At 47.5% G+C, this 18,014-nt stretch overlaps 3 protein-coding genes and 1 long non-coding RNA gene across 9 annotated transcripts in view; 1 reads left to right on the top strand and 3 right to left on the bottom strand.

Moving 5' to 3' along the window:
• CLTA (clathrin light chain A) overlaps nt 1-4,334 on the bottom strand; it is a 56,104-nt gene extending 51,770 nt beyond the window's left edge. For all 6 annotated transcript variants that reach the window (XM_054257715.2, XM_002743077.6, XM_002743076.6 and 3 more), the window contains exon 1: nt 4,008-4,334. In XM_054257715.2, the coding sequence (XP_054113690.1) occupies nt 4,008-4,224 (217 nt within the window). In that variant the 5' untranslated portion in view covers nt 4,225-4,334. The remainder of the gene's footprint in view (nt 1-4,007) is intronic.
• Nucleotides 4,335-4,491: 157 nt separating this feature from the next.
• Nucleotides 4,492-7,981, top strand: LOC144582514 (uncharacterized). The gene is made up of 2 exons (XR_013535283.1): nt 4,492-4,644; nt 7,534-7,981. It is a non-coding gene; the product is annotated as an uncharacterized LOC144582514 (long non-coding RNA).
• On the bottom strand, nt 4,943-16,150 carry CCIN (calicin). Its single transcript, XM_078372074.1, has 2 exons — nt 13,978-16,150; nt 4,943-5,178 (listed from the first exon to the last, which is right to left on the bottom strand). The coding sequence occupies exon 1, from the start codon at nt 16,053-16,055 to the stop codon at nt 14,286-14,288; it is 1,770 nt and encodes a 589-aa protein (XP_078228200.1). The 5' UTR covers nt 16,056-16,150; the 3' UTR covers nt 4,943-5,178; nt 13,978-14,285.
• The window catches only part of GLIPR2 (GLI pathogenesis related 2), a 43,906-nt gene continuing 30,834 nt past the window's right edge, over nt 4,943-18,014 (bottom strand). The window contains exon 5 of the mRNA XM_035251971.3: nt 4,943-5,178. Coding sequence (XP_035107862.3) covers nt 5,117-5,178 — 62 coding nt within the window. The 3' untranslated portion in view covers nt 4,943-5,116. The remainder of the gene's footprint in view (nt 5,179-18,014) is intronic.

Here is an 18,014-nt window from a genome sequence, read left to right as displayed (position 1 = left end):
CTGTATCTGCCTTTATGCTGAAGGCCTTTCCTACTATGAGATAGACAAATATTCACTTTTCTTCTTTTACTTTTTAAATGTCTCTTTTTAATCCACCTGGAATTTATTTTTGTGTAAGACAGAAGAGTGAGATAGTTTTAAATCCTAGATCCTACAATGGCTAGTCTGGCCAGGCCTACATTATGGTTAATATAGTACAGTTGACATACCAACTATCTACTAATATAGTCCAGCCTTGGGCTGGAATAGAAGAGACTTTGATCACTACTCCATACAAAAAACAAGAAGTAATCCTCATCCCACATCTTCAAAATCACATACTGTCTGTCTGAAGACTCCTCCAGACCCACTGGCATCTGCTTTCCTCTTTATTAGTTACTGTACTACTGCAATAACATTCTTACATGAATCAACAACTAGCTCATGTCAAGGGATCCTCTGTTGCAGGGGAAACATGCAGAAAGGATATCCCGACTTACTAGGACAACCAAACTAAGCCACATGATGCTTCAGAAGGAAACTTTCTAGGGCCTTTCAGGAACTCCAGACAGAAAAAGGGCCACGCACCGGAGTCACGGCACCAAAAAAAAAAAAAAAAAAGAAAGAAAGAAAAAGGGCCACATTAAGTTTTCAAAAGTGAAAGACTGTCCCAAACCCACCTTCAACTTTCCACATTCCAGAAACATCTGAAGTCAAGCAGACCTAGGTTTGAAGCTGCACTTGAGCCATTTATTACCTTGCTACCTTAGGGACACTGCTGAACTTCCACAGATACCCATTTTCATCTGAAATATGACACTACCACTTAACCCATGGAGTTATTGCCAGGATCTGAAAGTGTACCTGGTACACAGCAAATGTGCAGTATAATTAACTATCATGCATGATATTTCCCTAAACTTCCCTCCCCCACTGTTACCAATAAAGTTACTTCTCCCGAAAGCTTCCCTTTAATTCATCTACATCTCTTTTTTCTCCTACAAGAAATAACTTGTCAAAAACAAAATGAATAGGCAGGGTGCAGTGGCTCACGCCTATAATCCTAATATTTTGGGATGCCGAGGCAGGCAGATCACTTGAGGTCAGGAATTCAAGACCAGCCTAGCCAACATGGTAAAACCCCGTCTCTAGTAAAGATACAAAAATTAGCTGAACATGGTGGCGCACACCTGTAATCCCAGCTACTCAGAAGGCTGAGGCAGGAGAATTGCCTGAACCCAGAAGGTGGAGGTTGCAGTGAACAGAGATAGCGCCACTGCACTCCAGCCTGGGCGACAGAGCAAGACTATGTCTCAAAACAAATCATAATAGTGCCTCACTGCCATACTCTCTCTGTGGCTTGTCTCTCCTGTTCTCTTCCCCCACTCAGCCCTCATGACTGAGCTTTTCAACCGCTTCACTTGTGCTGCCTCCTTCATGACCACCTGTTCTTCTCAATATCCCCCTCCCAAGTAACTTCCCCCAGCTGGTTACTTCCTGCCTCTAAACCTACTGTGTCTTCTCTGGATCTCTTAACAACCAAAGGAGTCATCCAAAGCTCAGACCTAACCCCTCTGGTTTTTGCCTGTGCCCATCCTCCGTGGGAGTTTTCCACAAGGCTAGGGCTGGTTTATTTTCCTTTCATCAATCTGTTACAGGCGACTGTCTATTTATCTCTGTATAACATCAGAAAGACAGCTCCCACCTAAAACCTCTAAATTTCTTCAGTACACTTCAAAGCCTAAATGCCTTGTACCTTTCTCTCACTAACAGTAGCTGGAATTCACTGGATTCTTACTATATAACTGTAAGCACTTTATAGACACTTTTTAATGTAATCCTAAAGATGTCACATAGCATTATAAATTGTATTATGCAACTTTTACAAAGGAGAAAACTGAGGCCAGACTGGTGGCAGTTACATGCATTTTCTGAAATCACAAAGCGAAACTCACACTCAAGCAGCTTAGGATAGCATAGAATCTTAACCACTAGACCATATCTTCAAAAAAAAAAGGGAAAAAGAAAACTAAGAGAGAAAAAGTGTCCAATTCTGTAATCCCCAAAGGAAATGCTGACCATTGCACATTACCAACCTCAATTACACTGTCAGGAATCTGGCTTTAAGTCAACAAATGCTTAGTTCACTGAGAAAGTCCCTCCTAGGAGCTAAGTCAGCAACCATTTCTTTCCTTCCTTTTGCTGAAGCCTAGATACACAAAGGACCTAAGTATCCAAATCTGTTCTCTCCCTTTTACTTTTCCTAACTGCCCGTCACCAAGATCTGTCAGTTCTACATAGGACCATTGGATCTGACATTTCTGCCCATTTCTTTGTCAAACGTGAGCATCTACTACATGCCAGACACACTGCTAGGTAGTGGGGATCAAACAGTAAGAGTAACACTGTCCTTGAATCAGGACAATCTTCCAACTATAGATCTCGGGTCCTGCTTCTTCGAAATCTGTTCTACGTGGGACAGCCACAAATGCCTCTTATCACACCACACCCCTGCTGAAACAACTAAACACTGCAACTGAACGTGGTACATTCTAAGAGTGGGTAGACTTGGGGCTCAGCTATTAACTCGTGATTTTTTAAGCAAGTCACTTCTCTCTAGGATTCAGTTTCTCTTGTACTAAATGAGGAAGGTGCACAGAGGATCTAAGAAGTCAACTTTAAAATTCCCAGACAAATGTTAAAGACCACCCAATGAAAAAATATCTCCTAATCTAATCACTTAAGGCCAACTTCCTCTTGCAATCACAGCCCAGTTCAGCTCAACTACTTGCTATAAGTTGCATATTCAGGCATATTACATATTCCCCTTAAGTTCTTATTGGGGGACTGATTTACTTAGGAAGCAACACGGTGCCGTCAAAAACTCAGAGACTGCAAACTAGCAGCACCCCCCCCCCCCCACATCCCTCAAAAGTTTCTGCTTGGCTGGCATAGTAACTTGAGACTGCTGGGTCTAAATGCCTTTTCTCCAACACTTCTACTGTCTCATGTCAAGCCAGCTTCTCTCGTGTCTGTTACCCACCTAGCCCCTTAAGGTTTGAATTTGGGGTAGTATGGACACTACTCCTAAGTGCCCCAGTAGTGCCCTATTCTCCCTTAGTTGGAATTTTTTAAGTGGATGAAAAGCCATATCTCATTTCTTCTGGCTAAATTTCCTACTTCTCTGTAATTAAATAGGTCTTTTCCACTCATGATCCTAAGCATCACACACAGGTAAGGCATCCAAAGGTCAAACTGTCATCCTACCTGCCCGTTTTTACTTGCGTTTGGCTGAGAACATTCTCTATTCACCTCTTCATCCATCCCTGATTGGTTTAGGCTAATCTTGGGTTCTGCTTGGACAATAAATACTACCTACCAAAGCTGTTCCCAGAGGAAGAGCTCCAGAAGTCCTGGGTGTAAATCAATCGCTCAACGATAGTAAACTCCTTCCCCGCTTGGCAGTTCTTTCTTTCTCCAGACCCAGACCATCTTTCCTGAGTTCCCTACTCAATGCTCGCTTCTCGTAATCCAAAATTATGTTCACCTGAAGAGCTTGAATGTTGAACTGCAACGCTACTTTTTTTGCATCTCTCAAAAACGGTATTTCCATTCTTATTTTTTTTCTGCCCTGTTTTTCTAATAACTGGAGTTCCGTGCTCGGCTCAGACTTGTTTAAAGTCCGGACAAACTGCGCCAATGCGGTTGATTTAGAGACCGGACTAAAGGCACAGCAAGTGCTTAATGAAAAGTTGCTGAAATGAACGGGCTTCTTCCGGCTCCGGCATCTGCCACTCTATACTTGCTTTCTCGCTCCACCCGCGCCCAGAAGCACTCACAACTGAGAACCGAACAGGCTTCTCCAGCCTAGGTTTCTGCATGACTGGGCCAGGGTCTCATTTCCTCTTTGCACTGCTGCGTAACCTCCTAATTCAGTAAGGAACACGGGTCACACAGAAGCTCTCGGGCCCACTTTGGGCCGAGTTTCCAGACAAGTCTTCTCGCCCCAAACGCGCCCGCATTCTTACCCGGACCTCCCGGCGGCTCGCCGTGCGGCTGGGGCCCGGGGGCGCCGCCGTCCAGGATGGCGAAGGCCTCGTCGTTCTCGATGCCCGCAATCTCGCTCTCCTGCTGCGCCAAGAAGGCCGCGGCCGGGTCTTCCTCGCCGGCGCCGGCCACTCCGTTCCCCAGCGCGGGACCGCCAGGGGCGCCGGCAGGGGCGCCGAACGGATCCAGCTCAGTCATGGCGGGCAATTCAACGGAACGGACACCAACGGTGAGAGACAACCAACCAACCCACCGACACCACGCCCGGCAGCCACCGCTGTGGTGGCGACTGGCTGAGGAGGACAAGCGGGAGGAGGGAGAAGGGGGAAGCGGAAGCCCTACCCGTGTATCCGGTCGGTCTAGGCAGTGTTGGAGAGCCGAAAAGAGAACAACCAATCAGAGGACAGTAATTGTTCAGAAGCTACCCAATCAGCAAGTGGAGGGGCGGGCCCCCGAAGAAAACTCGTGACTTGGGTAGCGCGGGAGGTGAGCGAGGTGAGCCGCGCGGGCCCCCAGGAGGCGGAAGTGCAGCCTGAGGGGGCAATACTTCCCGGCCTGCGGAAGCTGGACTGACCCGAGACTGCCACCCCGGAGGGGACCCTAGTGCTGCACGGGGAGGTGAGGTGAAGTTAGGGCGACGACGATTGGCCGATTACTGAAGAGGCATGCCACTTAGGCTTTCTGAACCTCAGTTTCCTCATTTGTAAAACGGGGACAAGAATCTTGCTCTTGCCCCCCCTCCCGGGATTATTAGAAGATTGAAAACTTAAAAAAAAAAAATTAATCCTATTTGAATTTGCCTTGGCTTTCTGGGAAAAAAAATTTTTTTTTTGAAATATTTAACGGTCAACCAGCCTAGATTATTTGCTCCCTTGGAGCCCATAGATTTACTGTAATTGATTCATTCCACTCCCAATTTTTCTCCCCATAAGTATTTTTATTAAAACTGAATATGTCTTATCTTCTTTGACGAAGCACTTTTGCAGCCATTACGTCTTTTCAGAGCTAGACAGAAATTACTAACCTGGAAAATTCCTTAAGGATCACTTGCTTCAAAGGGAAACACAGTGGCCCTGCTGTTCGAGGGGCATCAGTCACCCAGGGAGTCAGTGACCAAGAGGAAACACCTGTCTCCTGGGGATTTCCAAGGTACTAGGACAATAAGAAAAAGAAAGTTCAGTGTTTTTTTTTTAATCACGGACATGTTAATAGCTACATGGCTAATTTTGTCTACACCGTAGGCATAACAGTGATTTCAGTTAATCATGCTCATGTTGAGGAGTGCTTATGAACAGGCCGCCAGAAGGACCCTTCTCCTTCACCACTGCCAACACCCTAAAAAGTGAAAAGCCAAAAAAAGAAAGAAACCAAAAAACCAACCAGAGGTCAACAAGAAGCTTCCAGAGGTAGTCAGCAGGGCAGAAAAAAATGTTTTTTAAAAAACAAAAACAAAAAAAACCACGTATCTTTGATGACAAAAACAGGGAGGGAAGGATAGTTATTATGAAGGAAAAATGAAGCAAATAAAAAAAGGATATGTATTTATTTAAAGCATAATTTACTTTTAAAGTTATTTAAAGTCTGAACCATAGGAAAGTATGGAAGAAAAACATTTAAGAAAGTTAAAATGTTAGGGTCTGCATTTGATTCTGTTTCCCCCTCTCTGTTCTTGTTTTTTTGGGGGGGGATTTTTTTCTTTGCTTGTTTGTTTTTTGAGACAATTTCACTCTTGTTGCCCAGGCTGGAGTGCAATGGCGTGATCTCCACTCCTGGCAACCTCTGCCTCCCAGGTTCAAGTGATTATCCGGCCTCAGCCTCCTGAGTAGCTGGGATTACAGGCATGCACCACCACACCTGGCTAATTTTTAGTAGAGATGGGGTTTCTGTATTTTGGTTAGGCTGGTCTAAACTCAGCCTCAGGTGATGCACCCACCTCAGCCTCCCAAAATCCTGGGATTACAGGCGTGAGCCACCACACCCAGCCGGAAGACAACTTTTAGTTGCTCACAACAGTAGTAGCTCCAGGACAAACAGCATTCTTTCTGGGGAAATGCCTGACTTTGGAAGAAGCTCTTCTGTGATTCCCTTGCTTAGAGTGTATACATGTTCCAAAGTCAGGAAATGCCTGACTTTGGAAGAAGCTCTTCTGTGATTCCCTTGCTTTAGAGTGTATACATGTTTACACTCAAAATTGGAGGACTTGCTGATGTATTTAGGGATGACTTCACAGAGGTGGCTTGGAGCTCAGTTTTGAAATAGGGGTAAAATGTAGAAGAGTCAATAATGAGGATCTAATGTTAGTGTTGTGTCGAAGTTCAGAGGTGGGAAAATGTTTGGCATGTTTTCGGGACAGTGAGTAAATTAGTTTGAGTCTGAAGGACTCAGCAAGATGAGTAATTGAAGGTAAATCCAGAGACAGATTCTGGAGCCCTGAAAGCAGTCCATGATAAGGAGTCTTTTTTTTTTTTTTGAGACAGAGCTCTTCTTGCCCAGGCTGGAGTACAGTGGGGCATTCTCAGCTCACCGCAACCTCCGCCTCCTGGGTTCAAGCGATTCTCCTGTCTCAGTCTCCCAAGTAGCTGGGATTACAGGCATGTGCCACCACATCCGGCTAATTTTTTGTATTTTTAGTAGAGACAGGATTTCACTATGTTGGCCAGGCTGGTCTTGAACTCCTGACCTCGTGATCCACCCACCTCGGCCTCCCAGAGTGCTGGGATTACAGGCATGAGCCACCAAGCCCGGCCGCTAAGGAGTCTTAATGGCAATAAGGAACCATGGAAGGTTTCAGATAAAGCAGTGTTTTGATCAACTGCTGCTTAGGAGGTTAATTGGGTCCCTGAGTGCAAGATGGATGGGGCAGAGGCTGTGGGCAGAGATGCCAGGAGTGACATGAGAAGGTCTGGGTAGGGCAGAGGTATGGAGCTGAGTGGGGAGCATTGATGGGAAATCGGGTCCCAATAGGGAAGTGACTAACTTGGTAACTGACCAGAGGTAAGGGCTGGGAAAAAGGCAAGGGGAAAGGATGAGGTCATAAATCATGAATCTGTGAAATGGCCAGAACCATCAGTTTGAGGGCTCTGGGGGAGCTCAGGTGACTGCCAGGAGACAGAAGATTTAGAAGATGTTCAGGAACTAGAAGTGTACACAGGAGAGAATGGGACCATAGATAGAGACTAGAGAGGGAAAGACTGAGGTCTAAATCTTAGAGGATGGAGACATGTGAACGAAGTAGAGGGGTGGGTCAGAGAGACTGGAGAGTTCAATTAGAGTTGGGTGATAGAAGTCAAGGAGAGTTTGCAAAAGGACAGAGTGACTAGCAGAAAAGTGAAGAATGAGAGCTGAGTAGATGCTCTTGGCCCTCAAGTTTCCTGGTCACTTTGGTGAGAAAGATGTCAGTGAATGCCATGAGTGGAAATCAGTTTGCACTAGGTTGAGGGGTGGAAGTGTAGTGGACATCTATTGGTTCTGCCTGCCTACATCCAATTCCCTTTGTTCTGATAACAGCACTCCACCATTCCTTTGGGGAACCACTCTTCCTCATTTTCAGTTTTGCGGTTTGGATTGAGCGGACCACTCCCATGTGACCCAGGCCTGGCCAATTAGAACATCCCATTCCCTACCCAAATGATTGGTTTGGGAGTGGACAAGTGAGTCAAGCCAGGCTCATGAGACTCAATTCCAGGGCTGTTACTAGAATCTTAGGGAAAGAGCTACTCTTTCTGCTGGAGCTGACAAGCAGGCAAAGTGTAAACTTTGAGCTTCCCGTGGCCATCTTGCCATGAAGCGGAGAGATTCAGTCTGAGAATGAAGTCAACATGAAGGAATGCAGAGAGTGAGAAAGACAACCTATTGGCATCATTGAGGACCTGGATTCAGCTGTGCTTGAAGTGAAAGATCTACTTCTGTACTTTGTGGCTTCGTGAACAAATAAATTCTATTTTTCTTCTCTTAAGACAATTTTGAGTTGTGTTTCTGTCATAAAGAATTCTGCCTGATCTAGGCCAGGCACAATGGTTCAAGCAATTCTCCTGCCTCAGCCTCTTGAGTAGCTGGGATTACAGGTATGTACCACCACACCTGGCTAATTTTTGTAGTTTTAGTAGAGATGAAGTTTCACCATGTTGGCCAGGCTGGTCTCAAATTGCTGACCTCAAGTGATCTGCCTGCCTCCCAAAGTACTGGATTACAGGCATGAGCCACCACACCAGGCCATGCTTCATTTTTATTCCTTTTTTTGTCTTCTCTGACTGTTTCTCTTTTCTTAACTTTTTTTGAGACAGTCTTACTTTCTCATCCAGGCTGGAGTGCAGTGGGACAATCTTGACTCACTGAAAACTCTGCCTCCCTGGTTGAAGCAATTCTCGTGCTTCAGCTTCCTGAGTAGCTGGGACTACAGACATACACCACCATGGCTGGCTAATTTTTTGTTTGTTTGTATTTTTAGTAGAGACAGGGTTTGCCACGTTGGCCAGGCTGGTCTCAAACTCTTGGCCTCAAGTGATCTGCCCACCGCAGCCTCCCAAAGTGCTGGGATTACAGGCATGAACCACCGTGCCTGGCCTCTGACTGTATTTTCACATAGCTTGTCTTGAAGCTCACTAATTCTTCTGCTTGATCAATTCTGCTATTAATAGACTCTGATGCATTCTTCAGTTGTCAATTGCACTTTTCAACTTCAGAATTTCTGCTCTTAAAATAAGAAATTATAAAGTAAGAGTAACTTAAATATAAATAAATTATAAGAACAATTAAAACTTGGCTGATCGAGGTGGCTGACTCCTGTAATCCTAGCATTTTGGGAGGCCGAGGTGGGCAGATCACCCGAGGCCGGGAATTTGACACCAGCCTAGCCAACCTGGCGAATCCCCATCTCTACTAAAAATACAAAAAATTAGCTGGGCGTGGTGGTGGGTGCCTGTAATTCCAGCTACTTGGGAGGCTGAGGCAGGAGAATTGCTTGAGCTGAGGAGGCAGAGGCTGCAAAGAGCCAAGATTGCGCCACTGTACTCCAGCCTGGGCAACAAGGGCAAAACTCCATCTCAAAAAAATAATTAAAATAAATTGTTCTTTTTAAACAAAAGAATAATTAAAACAAATTATTTCAGTCTCTTTGTTAAATTTATCTGATAGAATTCTGAATTCCATCTCTGTGTTATCTTGAGTTTTTTTTTAATTTTCCTCAAAACGGCTGTTTCGAATTCAGCCTGAAAGGTCACCTGTCTCTGTTTCTCCAGGATTGGTCCCTGGTGCCTTATGTTAGTTTGATGAGGTGTGTTTTCATGGACGGTCTTGATGCTTATGGATGTTTGGCAGTGTTTGGAGATGGAAGAGTTGGGCATTTATTGTAGTGTTGGCAGGCTGGGGCTGTTTGTACCCGTCATTGGGAAGGCTTTACAAGCATTTGAAAGGACTTGGGTGTTGTGAACTGAGCCATTTCTGCATTAGGGTGCACCCTACGACCAGTAACACTGTGGTTCTTGCAGACTCAGAAATACCACCTTGGGGGTCCTGGATAAGATCTGAAATAATTCTCTGGATTACTAGGCAGGGGCTCTTGTCTCTTCCCTTACTTTCCCCAAACATATGGAGTCTCTCTCTCTATGTTGAGCCACCTGGAGCTGGGGTGGAGTGACACAGGCACCCCTCTGGCCACCAGCACTGAGACTGCTCTGGGTCAGACCTGAAGCCAGCACAGCCCGGGGGCTTGCTCAAGGCCCTCTGTAACCACTACCAAGCTACTGCCTATGTTTGTTCAAGGCCCTAGGGCTCTTTAATCATCAGGTTGTAAAACCAGTCAGGCTTGTGAACATCCCTGCAGGGCAGTAAGTTCCCCCAGGCCCCGGGTAGGTCCAGAGACGTGTTCTATTGCACTGCTCCTGAGATGTCACACAGTTCTTCCAACTCTTCCCTCCCCTTTCCTTAAGCAGAGGAGCCTCACCCCCATAGCCACCACCACAAGCCCATAGGGAGTACTGCCAGGCTACCACTGATGTTCATTAAGACCCAAGTGCTCTTTTTTCTTCTGATTGATTGATTGATTGATTGAGATAGAGTCTCGCTCTTTTGCCCAGGCTGGAGTGCAGTGGCATGTCTGCTCACTGCAACCTCCACCTCCCCGGTTCAAGCGATTTTCTGGCTTCAGCCTCCCAAGTAGCTGGGATAACAGGCACAGGCCACCACACTCAATTAATTTTTGTATTTTTTGTAGAGACAGGGTTTCATTATATTACCCAGGCTGGTCTTGAACTCCTTACCTCAAGAGATCCACCCACCTTGGGCTCCCAAAGTGCTAGGATTACAGGTGTGAGCCACCGCACCTGGCCCCAAGTGCTCTTCAGTCAGTTGTGAATGCTGCCAGGCCTGGAACTCCCCTTTCAGGGCAGTGGCCTCCCTCTGGCCCAGTTTAGGTCCAGAAATGACATTTATGAGCCAAGATCTGGAATTGGGGAACCTAAAAGCCTGCTTGGTGCTCTAGCCCCTCTGTGGCCGAGCTGGTACCTAAGATGCAAGGCAAAGTCCCCTTTGCTTTTCCTTCTGCTTTTCTCAAGAAGGAATCTCTCCCTGAGGCCGCCACAGGTGGGAATGTGCTAGGTCTCACCTGGAGCCAGTAGTCTCTGAGTCTCACTCAAGGCATTGCTGCTGGTTTTTCAGGGCCCAAGGGCTCTTTAGTCAGGAGGTGATGGATCCTGCCTGGGTTGGATTCTTCCCTTCAAGGCAGCAGGTTCCCTTCTGGCCCAGGGTGTGTCTAGAAATGTGTAGGGCCCAGAATGGAGGCTTTCTGACTCCGACTAGTGCCCTATCCTACCGTGGCTGAGCTGGTATCCAAGATGCAAGACAGAATCTTTTTTAGTCATCCCTCCTCTCCCCAAGCAGAAGGAAGAGGTTTCTTTTGTAGCTATGAGCTGTCCTGTCTGGGGTTGGAGAAGGGGTGATGCAAGCACTCTGTTAGCCAGCTGGGCTGGTATCTCAGTAGGTTGTGCGCCCCCCAAGTCCAATGGCTCTGAGCCTAGCTCACCACCAGGACTTGCCTAGGAATTGTAATCCTTGTGGCCTAGACAGCCCTTTAAGTTCACTTAGGGCCCCAGAGCACTCCAGCCCATCGTGGTGAGGCTTGCCCAAACTCAAGCTCCAACCACTGAGTGGGTGATTCCCCTCTGGATCAGGTCAGTGCAAATGCTTCCTCTGGTGTTAGGCAGCAGCTGAGTATAGCCTGGTTCTGCTTTCTACTGTGACGGGCCAGCACGGAGTTCAATGCAAAGCCTCACAATCTCTGTACTCTCCCTCCCCAAGCTCATATATAGATTCTCCTTGCCATGTGGCTGCCGGACGATACTGGCAGCATTGGTAATTCAAGATTGTCTTTCCTACCCTCTTCAATGCCTCTTCCAGTAATACGAAGTAAAAACCAGGCACTGTGAGTGCTCACATGGTTTTTGGTTCCTACAAAGGTACTCCCTTTGTATAGTTGTCAAACTTGGTTTTCCTGCAGAGGGAAAAACTGGTGGAGCACTCGATCCAGCCATCTTGCTCTGCCCCTCAATTTATTTATTTTTGTCATTAATGGCAGGGAGAAAATAAATAAAATAATAAAAAATAACAACCAGTCACAGTGGCTCATGCCAGCAATTAAGGAGAGAGAGGCATGAGGATAGCTTGAGGCCAGGAATTCGAGACCTGCCTGGGCAACATAGTGAAACACCATTCTCCACAAAGAAAAAGACTAAAATAAAATAAAATAAAAATTTAAGACCAGGCACAGTGGCTCACGCCTGTAATCCCAGCACTTTGGGAGGCTGAGGTGGGCAGATCACGAGGTCAAGAGATTGAGAGTATTTTGGCCAATACAGTGAAACCCCATCTCTACTAAACTACTGAAATTAGCTGGGTGTGGTGGCAGCTACTCGGGAGGCTGAGGCAGGAGAATTGCTTGAACCTGGGAGGCAGAGGTTGCAGTGAGCTGAGACTGTGCCACTGCACTCCAGCCTGGAGCCTGGCAACAGAGTGAGACTCTGTTTCAAAAAAAAAATAATAATAATAGGCCAGGCTCAGTGGCTCACAGCTATAATCCCAGCACTTTGGAAGGCCGAGGTGGGCTGATCACCTGAGGTCAGGAGTTCGAGACCAGCCTGGCCAACATGATGAAACCCCGTCTCTACTAAAAATACAGAAATTGGCCAGGTACAATGGCGCTCACCTGTAGTCCCTGCTATTTGGGAAGTAGAGACAGGAGAATCACTTGAACCTGAGAGGTAGAGGTTGCATTGAGCCAAGATCACACCACCCTGGGTGACAAGAACAACACTCTGCCTCAAAAATAAATAAATAAGGCTGGGTGCAGTGGCTCACACTTGTAATCCCAACACTTTGGGAGGCTGAGACAGGCAGATCACCTGAGGTCAGGAGTTCGAGACCAGACTGGCCAACAGGGGGAAACCCAGTCTCTACGAAAAGTACAAAAATTAGCTGGGCATGATGGAGGGCACCTGTAGTCCCAGCTATATGGGTGGCTTAGGCAGAAGAGTTGCTTGAACCTGGGAGGCAGGGGTTGCAGTGACCTGAGATCGTGCCACTGTACTCCAGCCTGGGTGACAGAGCAAGACTCTGTCTCAAAAAAAACAAATGGTATTGGCCAGGCCTGGTGGCTCATGCCTGTAATCCTAGCACTTTGGGAGGCTGAGGTGGGCGGATCGCCTAAGGTCGGGAGTTCAAGACCAGTCTGGTCAACATAGTGAAACTGCGTCTCTACTAAAAATACAAAAATTAGCCAGGTGTGGTGGTGCACGCCTGTAATCCCAGCTACTTGGGAGGCTGAGGTAGGAGAATCACTTGAAGCCAGGAGGCAGAGGTTACTGTGAGCCAAGATTGCACCACTGCACTCCAGCCTGGGTGACAGAGCGAGACTTCATCTCAAAAAAAAAAAAAAAAAGTACTTATGTAGCACTTTAATATATGCAGGGACTGTCCTAGGCATTTTTCATGTATTAAGTTATTTAACATTCCAATCTATGAGGTAGGCTCTCTTATTATCCTCCTTTTACGGATGAGGAAGAAGACACTGAGATGTTAAGTAACTTGCCCAGGATCACCCAGTAAGGGATGGAACTGGTTATTCATTCAAACCAGGCCATCTGGTCCCATAGCTCTAACTCTTACAGCATTCTGGCATCTCGCCTCATCCCACAGCTTCTCTCCACTAGGGATACACGTTTCTTTCTTTCTTCTTATTTTCAAGATGGAGTTTCACTCTGTCGCCCAGACTGGAGTGCAGTGGTGTGATCTCAGCTCACTGCAACCTCTGCCTCTTGGGTTTAAGCAATTCTCTTGCCTCAGCTTCCTGAGTAGCTGAGACTACAGGTGCGTGCCACCATGCCTGGCTAATTTTTTGTATTTTTAGTAGAGACAGGGTTTCACTGTGTTAGCCATGATGGTCTCGATCTCCTGACCTCGTGATCTGCTTTTTATACTAGAAATGGGGTCTCGCTTTATTGCCCAGGCTGGTCTCAAACTCCTAGGCTCAGGTGATCCTGCTGTCTCTGCCTTCCAAAGTGCTGGGATTACAAGCATGAGCCACTGTGCCTGGCCAGGATATATGTTTCTTTCTTCTCCCTTTACTGGCCTCTCTTTAATCCCCAGTCTCTCAGACTCATATTCCTGGAGAAAGTTATCAATGTAACTGGCTTACTAGAAACAATTGTAAGAAACCTCCATCTTGCCCACAAATGAGACACAAACTACCATAGCTGCATGGGCAAATACAGTAGCCAAGCCACCTTGCCTCTCCTGTTCCTTCTGCCCTCTTTTCTGTGCCTTGCCTAGATCACCTTCTCCCTCCTGGCCATGAGGTTCCCCTCTCAGACCTGGGACAGGTCCTCTCCAACTTTCATGGAAGACCCAAGGGAAGTGGGTACTAGAGGAGCTCAATGCTTCACAGCTCTGAGCGATGTTTACCTGTTGATCTAGCAGATGCCTGAGAGATGACCACAGGGGTAGAGAATAGGAGACAGACATTGCCTTGGCCAGTGCCTGGGAGAGGCCTGTCCCAACCACCAGGGGTTCCTTTCCAGCCTCTGTTAGAGACCTGCAGTGACACAGTGGCCCTGAGTTTCCACCCATTGCGAGCAGCCCTACCCCAGGATCTCCACCTTCAGGATGAAGTGTGGACTGGAACAATAAGAAGAAACCATCAGGCCATCTTCCTCTCTTTCTCATTAAATTCTGAATAATAATTTTACTTATTCTCCCACTTAAAATGTTGTTTAAATTCTTTGAAGAATCTTGCAAGGTAGCTTGGCTAGGCAGCAGGCAGGACAGTCCAGTGCCTCTGGTGGGGGAGCCAGGGTCTTCCACTTGCCTGTCTTTTGGTCCAGCAAGAAGGCATTTGGATTGATGGTGTAGTCCTTTGTCTGGACGTCGCTGGCGGTGGTGACACCCCCACATACAAACACCTTGTTGTCTCCAATGGAGCATATAGCATGAGACACATCCAAGGGGCAGTTGTTGGGCAAGAGAGGCACTGAGGTGGTCGTCTTGCTGGCCTTTACCTTCTGCAGATTGATTTCCACGCTCTGCCGGTGGCTGTGCACGCAGAGGATGTTGTCTTGTTGGAAAGAGAGCAGGGGCCGGTGGTTGAACTCAATGGGGAAAGTGATACACTGGACCACATCCCCGGTGTTGGTGTCAAAGCAGTCCACTACCCCAACTCGGGAGATATAACCTTTCACCAAGCACCGTCCAGTGACAATGTACAGATGCCGGTCACCTTTCGTGATCACAGCCGTGCCATCCATGGGGATGCTCATCTTCCCTGCCAGGCACCAGACTTCCTTCCGCTCATCATAGCGATAGATGTTGGAGACATACCGCCTTGGGGCAATGCTCCCGCCCACTGAGTACACCGTCCCCTGGCAGGTCACCATGGTGTGGAAGACAAGACCGATGGGCAGGTCGGGCAAGTTGGTCCAGGAGTTGTCATCCATGTCATACCGCCAGGCCGTCTTCAGCCCTGAAATCTGCTCAGTGGTGCCACCAGAGATGTAGATGTAGCGACCAGCAGAGGTGGCACTAAGTGCTGCTGCCCGATAAGGCATGTCGGAGAGCTTTATCCACAGGTTCTCCTGGATTATGTAGGCAAACACTCCATCATTGAACTGGCCGTGGGCCTTCTGGCCACCGAGGATGACCACTGAATCGAGCAGGGCCCCTTTCCGCTGGTAGACCAGCAGGCTGCATGGCCGCTCCTGCTTGCGGTCCATCAGGACACTCTCAATCAGGGTTGAGGCATGGGATGAGTTGTTCTCCATGCCCATCAGCTTGTTACTGGCAAACACCAGCGTCTTGTTGGAAACAGCATTGAGATTGATGTAATTGAAGAACTTCTTGAAATACTTCTCCCGTTCCTCCTTCTGGAAATATACCCAATTGATGAGTGCGCTGAGAGCCTGGTCCTCATTGAGCACGTGAAGGTTTTCATCACGGAGCAGGCGGCCGAAGATAACAGGGGGACAGCGCATGAAGTGCATGGAGCCCTCAGGACTGGCCCAATAGTGGAAGTTGTCGCGAATGCCCGAGTAAGCTAGGTCTGATACCTCTTTGAGCTCAAATAGCTCGGCCAAGAAGAGGTAGCGCAAGCAGTTGGCACGGCAGATGGACTTAATAAGGAAGTTGTTGCAGTGAATTTGAAGGCGTGGTGCGTTGAAATACTGAGCCCCACGAAGCAGCTCCTCCACGTTTTGCTCAGAGATCATCACCTTGCCACTATAGAAGTAGTCCAGGAGCTGGTCCACTGTGACCGGGCTCAGGTAACTGGAGTCAATGGTGATGAAGAGCTCATCAGTGGTCTTCATGTCATTGCTGGAGATGAGGCTCCTCACCAGTGGGGAGACAGCAGCCAGCACGTTGCGATGTGCGAAGAAGACGTGGTGGTCCACACTCAGGGCCATGTCCCAGTACTCTTTGCGTTTCCTCTGTCTATTCAGGTTCTGCAGCACGAAGCTGTTGTAGTTTTTCTCAGTGAATTCCAATTTCATGGTGTTTCTTGTTGGCTGAAACAGATCAGCAGCAGGTACTGGAGAACAGACATTCTCAGGCCTTTGGGATTCAGATTGACGGTTGTTTGTAGAGTGGTTGACCAGGGAGAAGAGAGGGTGGGAGCGAGGATGATGTCATAGAGTGGATGAGGTCATCACAATGCAGGCCTTCCTGAGGCCTGTCTCAGAGGCACTGAATCTTCCTCCCCTCTGATCTCTCCAACCTGTCAAGGTGACATATTCTACTAGGACCTAAAGCCAGGGCCCAGAGCTCAGAAGGAACCTGAGGGTTGGGCAGCAAATCCCACCTGGGACTTTCAAACAGTTCAAGGCTTTTGGAATGTCAGAGCCAGGCTAGGTGGGGCAGTGGGGAGAACTTTGTGTAGGAGAGATAAGTGGAGATAGGGAAAAGGGAAGAGATGATCAGATCTTCTATAAGAATCCTCTCATTTTGAGGGAAACTGAGGCCCAGAGAAGAGAAAGGACTTGCTTAAGATCACATAGCCTAGCGGGCATGGTGGCTCAAGCCTGTAATCCCAGCACTTTGGGAGGCCGAGGCGGGTGGATCACGAGGTCAAGAGATCGAGACCAATCTGGTCAACATGGTGAAATCCCAACTCTCTAAAAATACAAAAAAATTAGCTGGGTATGGTGGCGCGTGCCTGTAGTCCCAGCTACTCAGGAGGCTAAGGCAGGAGAATTGCCTGAACCCAGGAGGTGGAAGTTGCAGTGAGCCGAGATATCGCGCCACTGCACTCCAGCCTGGGTAACGAGAGCGAAACTCCGTCTCAAAAAAAAAAAAAAAAAAGATCTCATAGCCTATTGGAAGCAGAGCAAGGCCGAGAACCTTAGCAACCTGGTACTCTTCCTACCATTCTACCTTAGCAACCTGGTACTCTTCCTACCATTCTAGAAGCTCCTGACTACCCAGCTTTCCCCAGTCTCTGACTCTCAACTCTCCAAGCACTCTTCCTGCCAAGGCTCCTGGGCATCCGAGAAAAGTTCTGCCCTTTGGCTTCTGACCTTGGTGGCCACGGACATTATTCTCCTTCAAAATGGAGAGGTGGAAGCCACTCCCTGGAGCAGGGATGCAGGGGTTAACCACAAACTGGGGCATGGAGAGTCTTTAAAGCCTGGATTATTTCAGCTTCATGGCAAACTAGAATGTTCCCCCCATGTTTCCAAGTGTCTCCATCAAGGGCGGACATGGACGAGTGGCTCGGACTTTCTAAACCTGTTTCCTCCTCTGTGAGATAGAACTAACATTTGATAGTAGTACTTGCTTCAAAGATTATTATGAGTTTATTTTTATTTTTTTGAAACAGAGTCTTGCTCTGTTGCCCAGGTTGGAGTGCAGTGGTGCCATCTCAGCTTGAAATCCCCTTTGCAAAATTATGACTAAGACAGTGAAAGAGATCAACTTAGCTGACTCCATCTTGCTTCTAGCCTCCAAGCTGGCCTTATTCATTCCTTGGAAAAGGCTGAACTAACTTTTGGAGAAACCTATACATATAGTTTATAGTTTAAACAAAGACAGTAACAGCCCTTTCCCAAAGCAGACCTCCTTCTTGCCTGGGGACTAGATTGCCCTTGTAGGACTAACATTAGCCACAAGATTAGAAATTATGGCTTAGGAGTCATGCAGCTGGAGGCTACAAGATTCTGACCCTCCCTAAACTGCGCCTAAGATCAGTGCTTGAGATGCTTTGCAGACCCTGCACTTGATGGATCAGCTGGCACCACTCAAATTGATAAACTACCTCATCTGATCTTGTGGCCCCCACCCAGGAAGTGACTCAGCCCAAGAAGACAGCTCTGACTCCCTAAGATTTCATCTCTAACCAGTCAGCAGCACTCCTGGCTCATTGGCTTTCCCCTACCCACAAAGTTATCCTTAAAAACTCTGCTCCCCCAATGCTCTGGAGACTGATTTGAGTAATAATAAAACTCCAGGCAGGG

The sequence above is a fragment of the Callithrix jacchus genome, chromosome 1, assembly GCF_049354715.1.
Source record: "Callithrix jacchus isolate 240 chromosome 1, calJac240_pri, whole genome shotgun sequence".
Lineage (NCBI taxonomy): Eukaryota > Metazoa > Chordata > Mammalia > Primates > Cebidae > Callithrix > Callithrix jacchus.
Note: the sequence above shows the minus strand (reverse complement) of the source record. Positions and strands in the feature narration are given on the sequence as shown.

Bases quoted from the DNA above. Each gene is read 5' to 3' on its own strand.
- CCIN (XM_078372074.1), bottom strand. From the start codon at position 16,055: ATGAAATTGGAATTCACTGAGAAAAACTACAACAGCTTCGTGCTGCAG.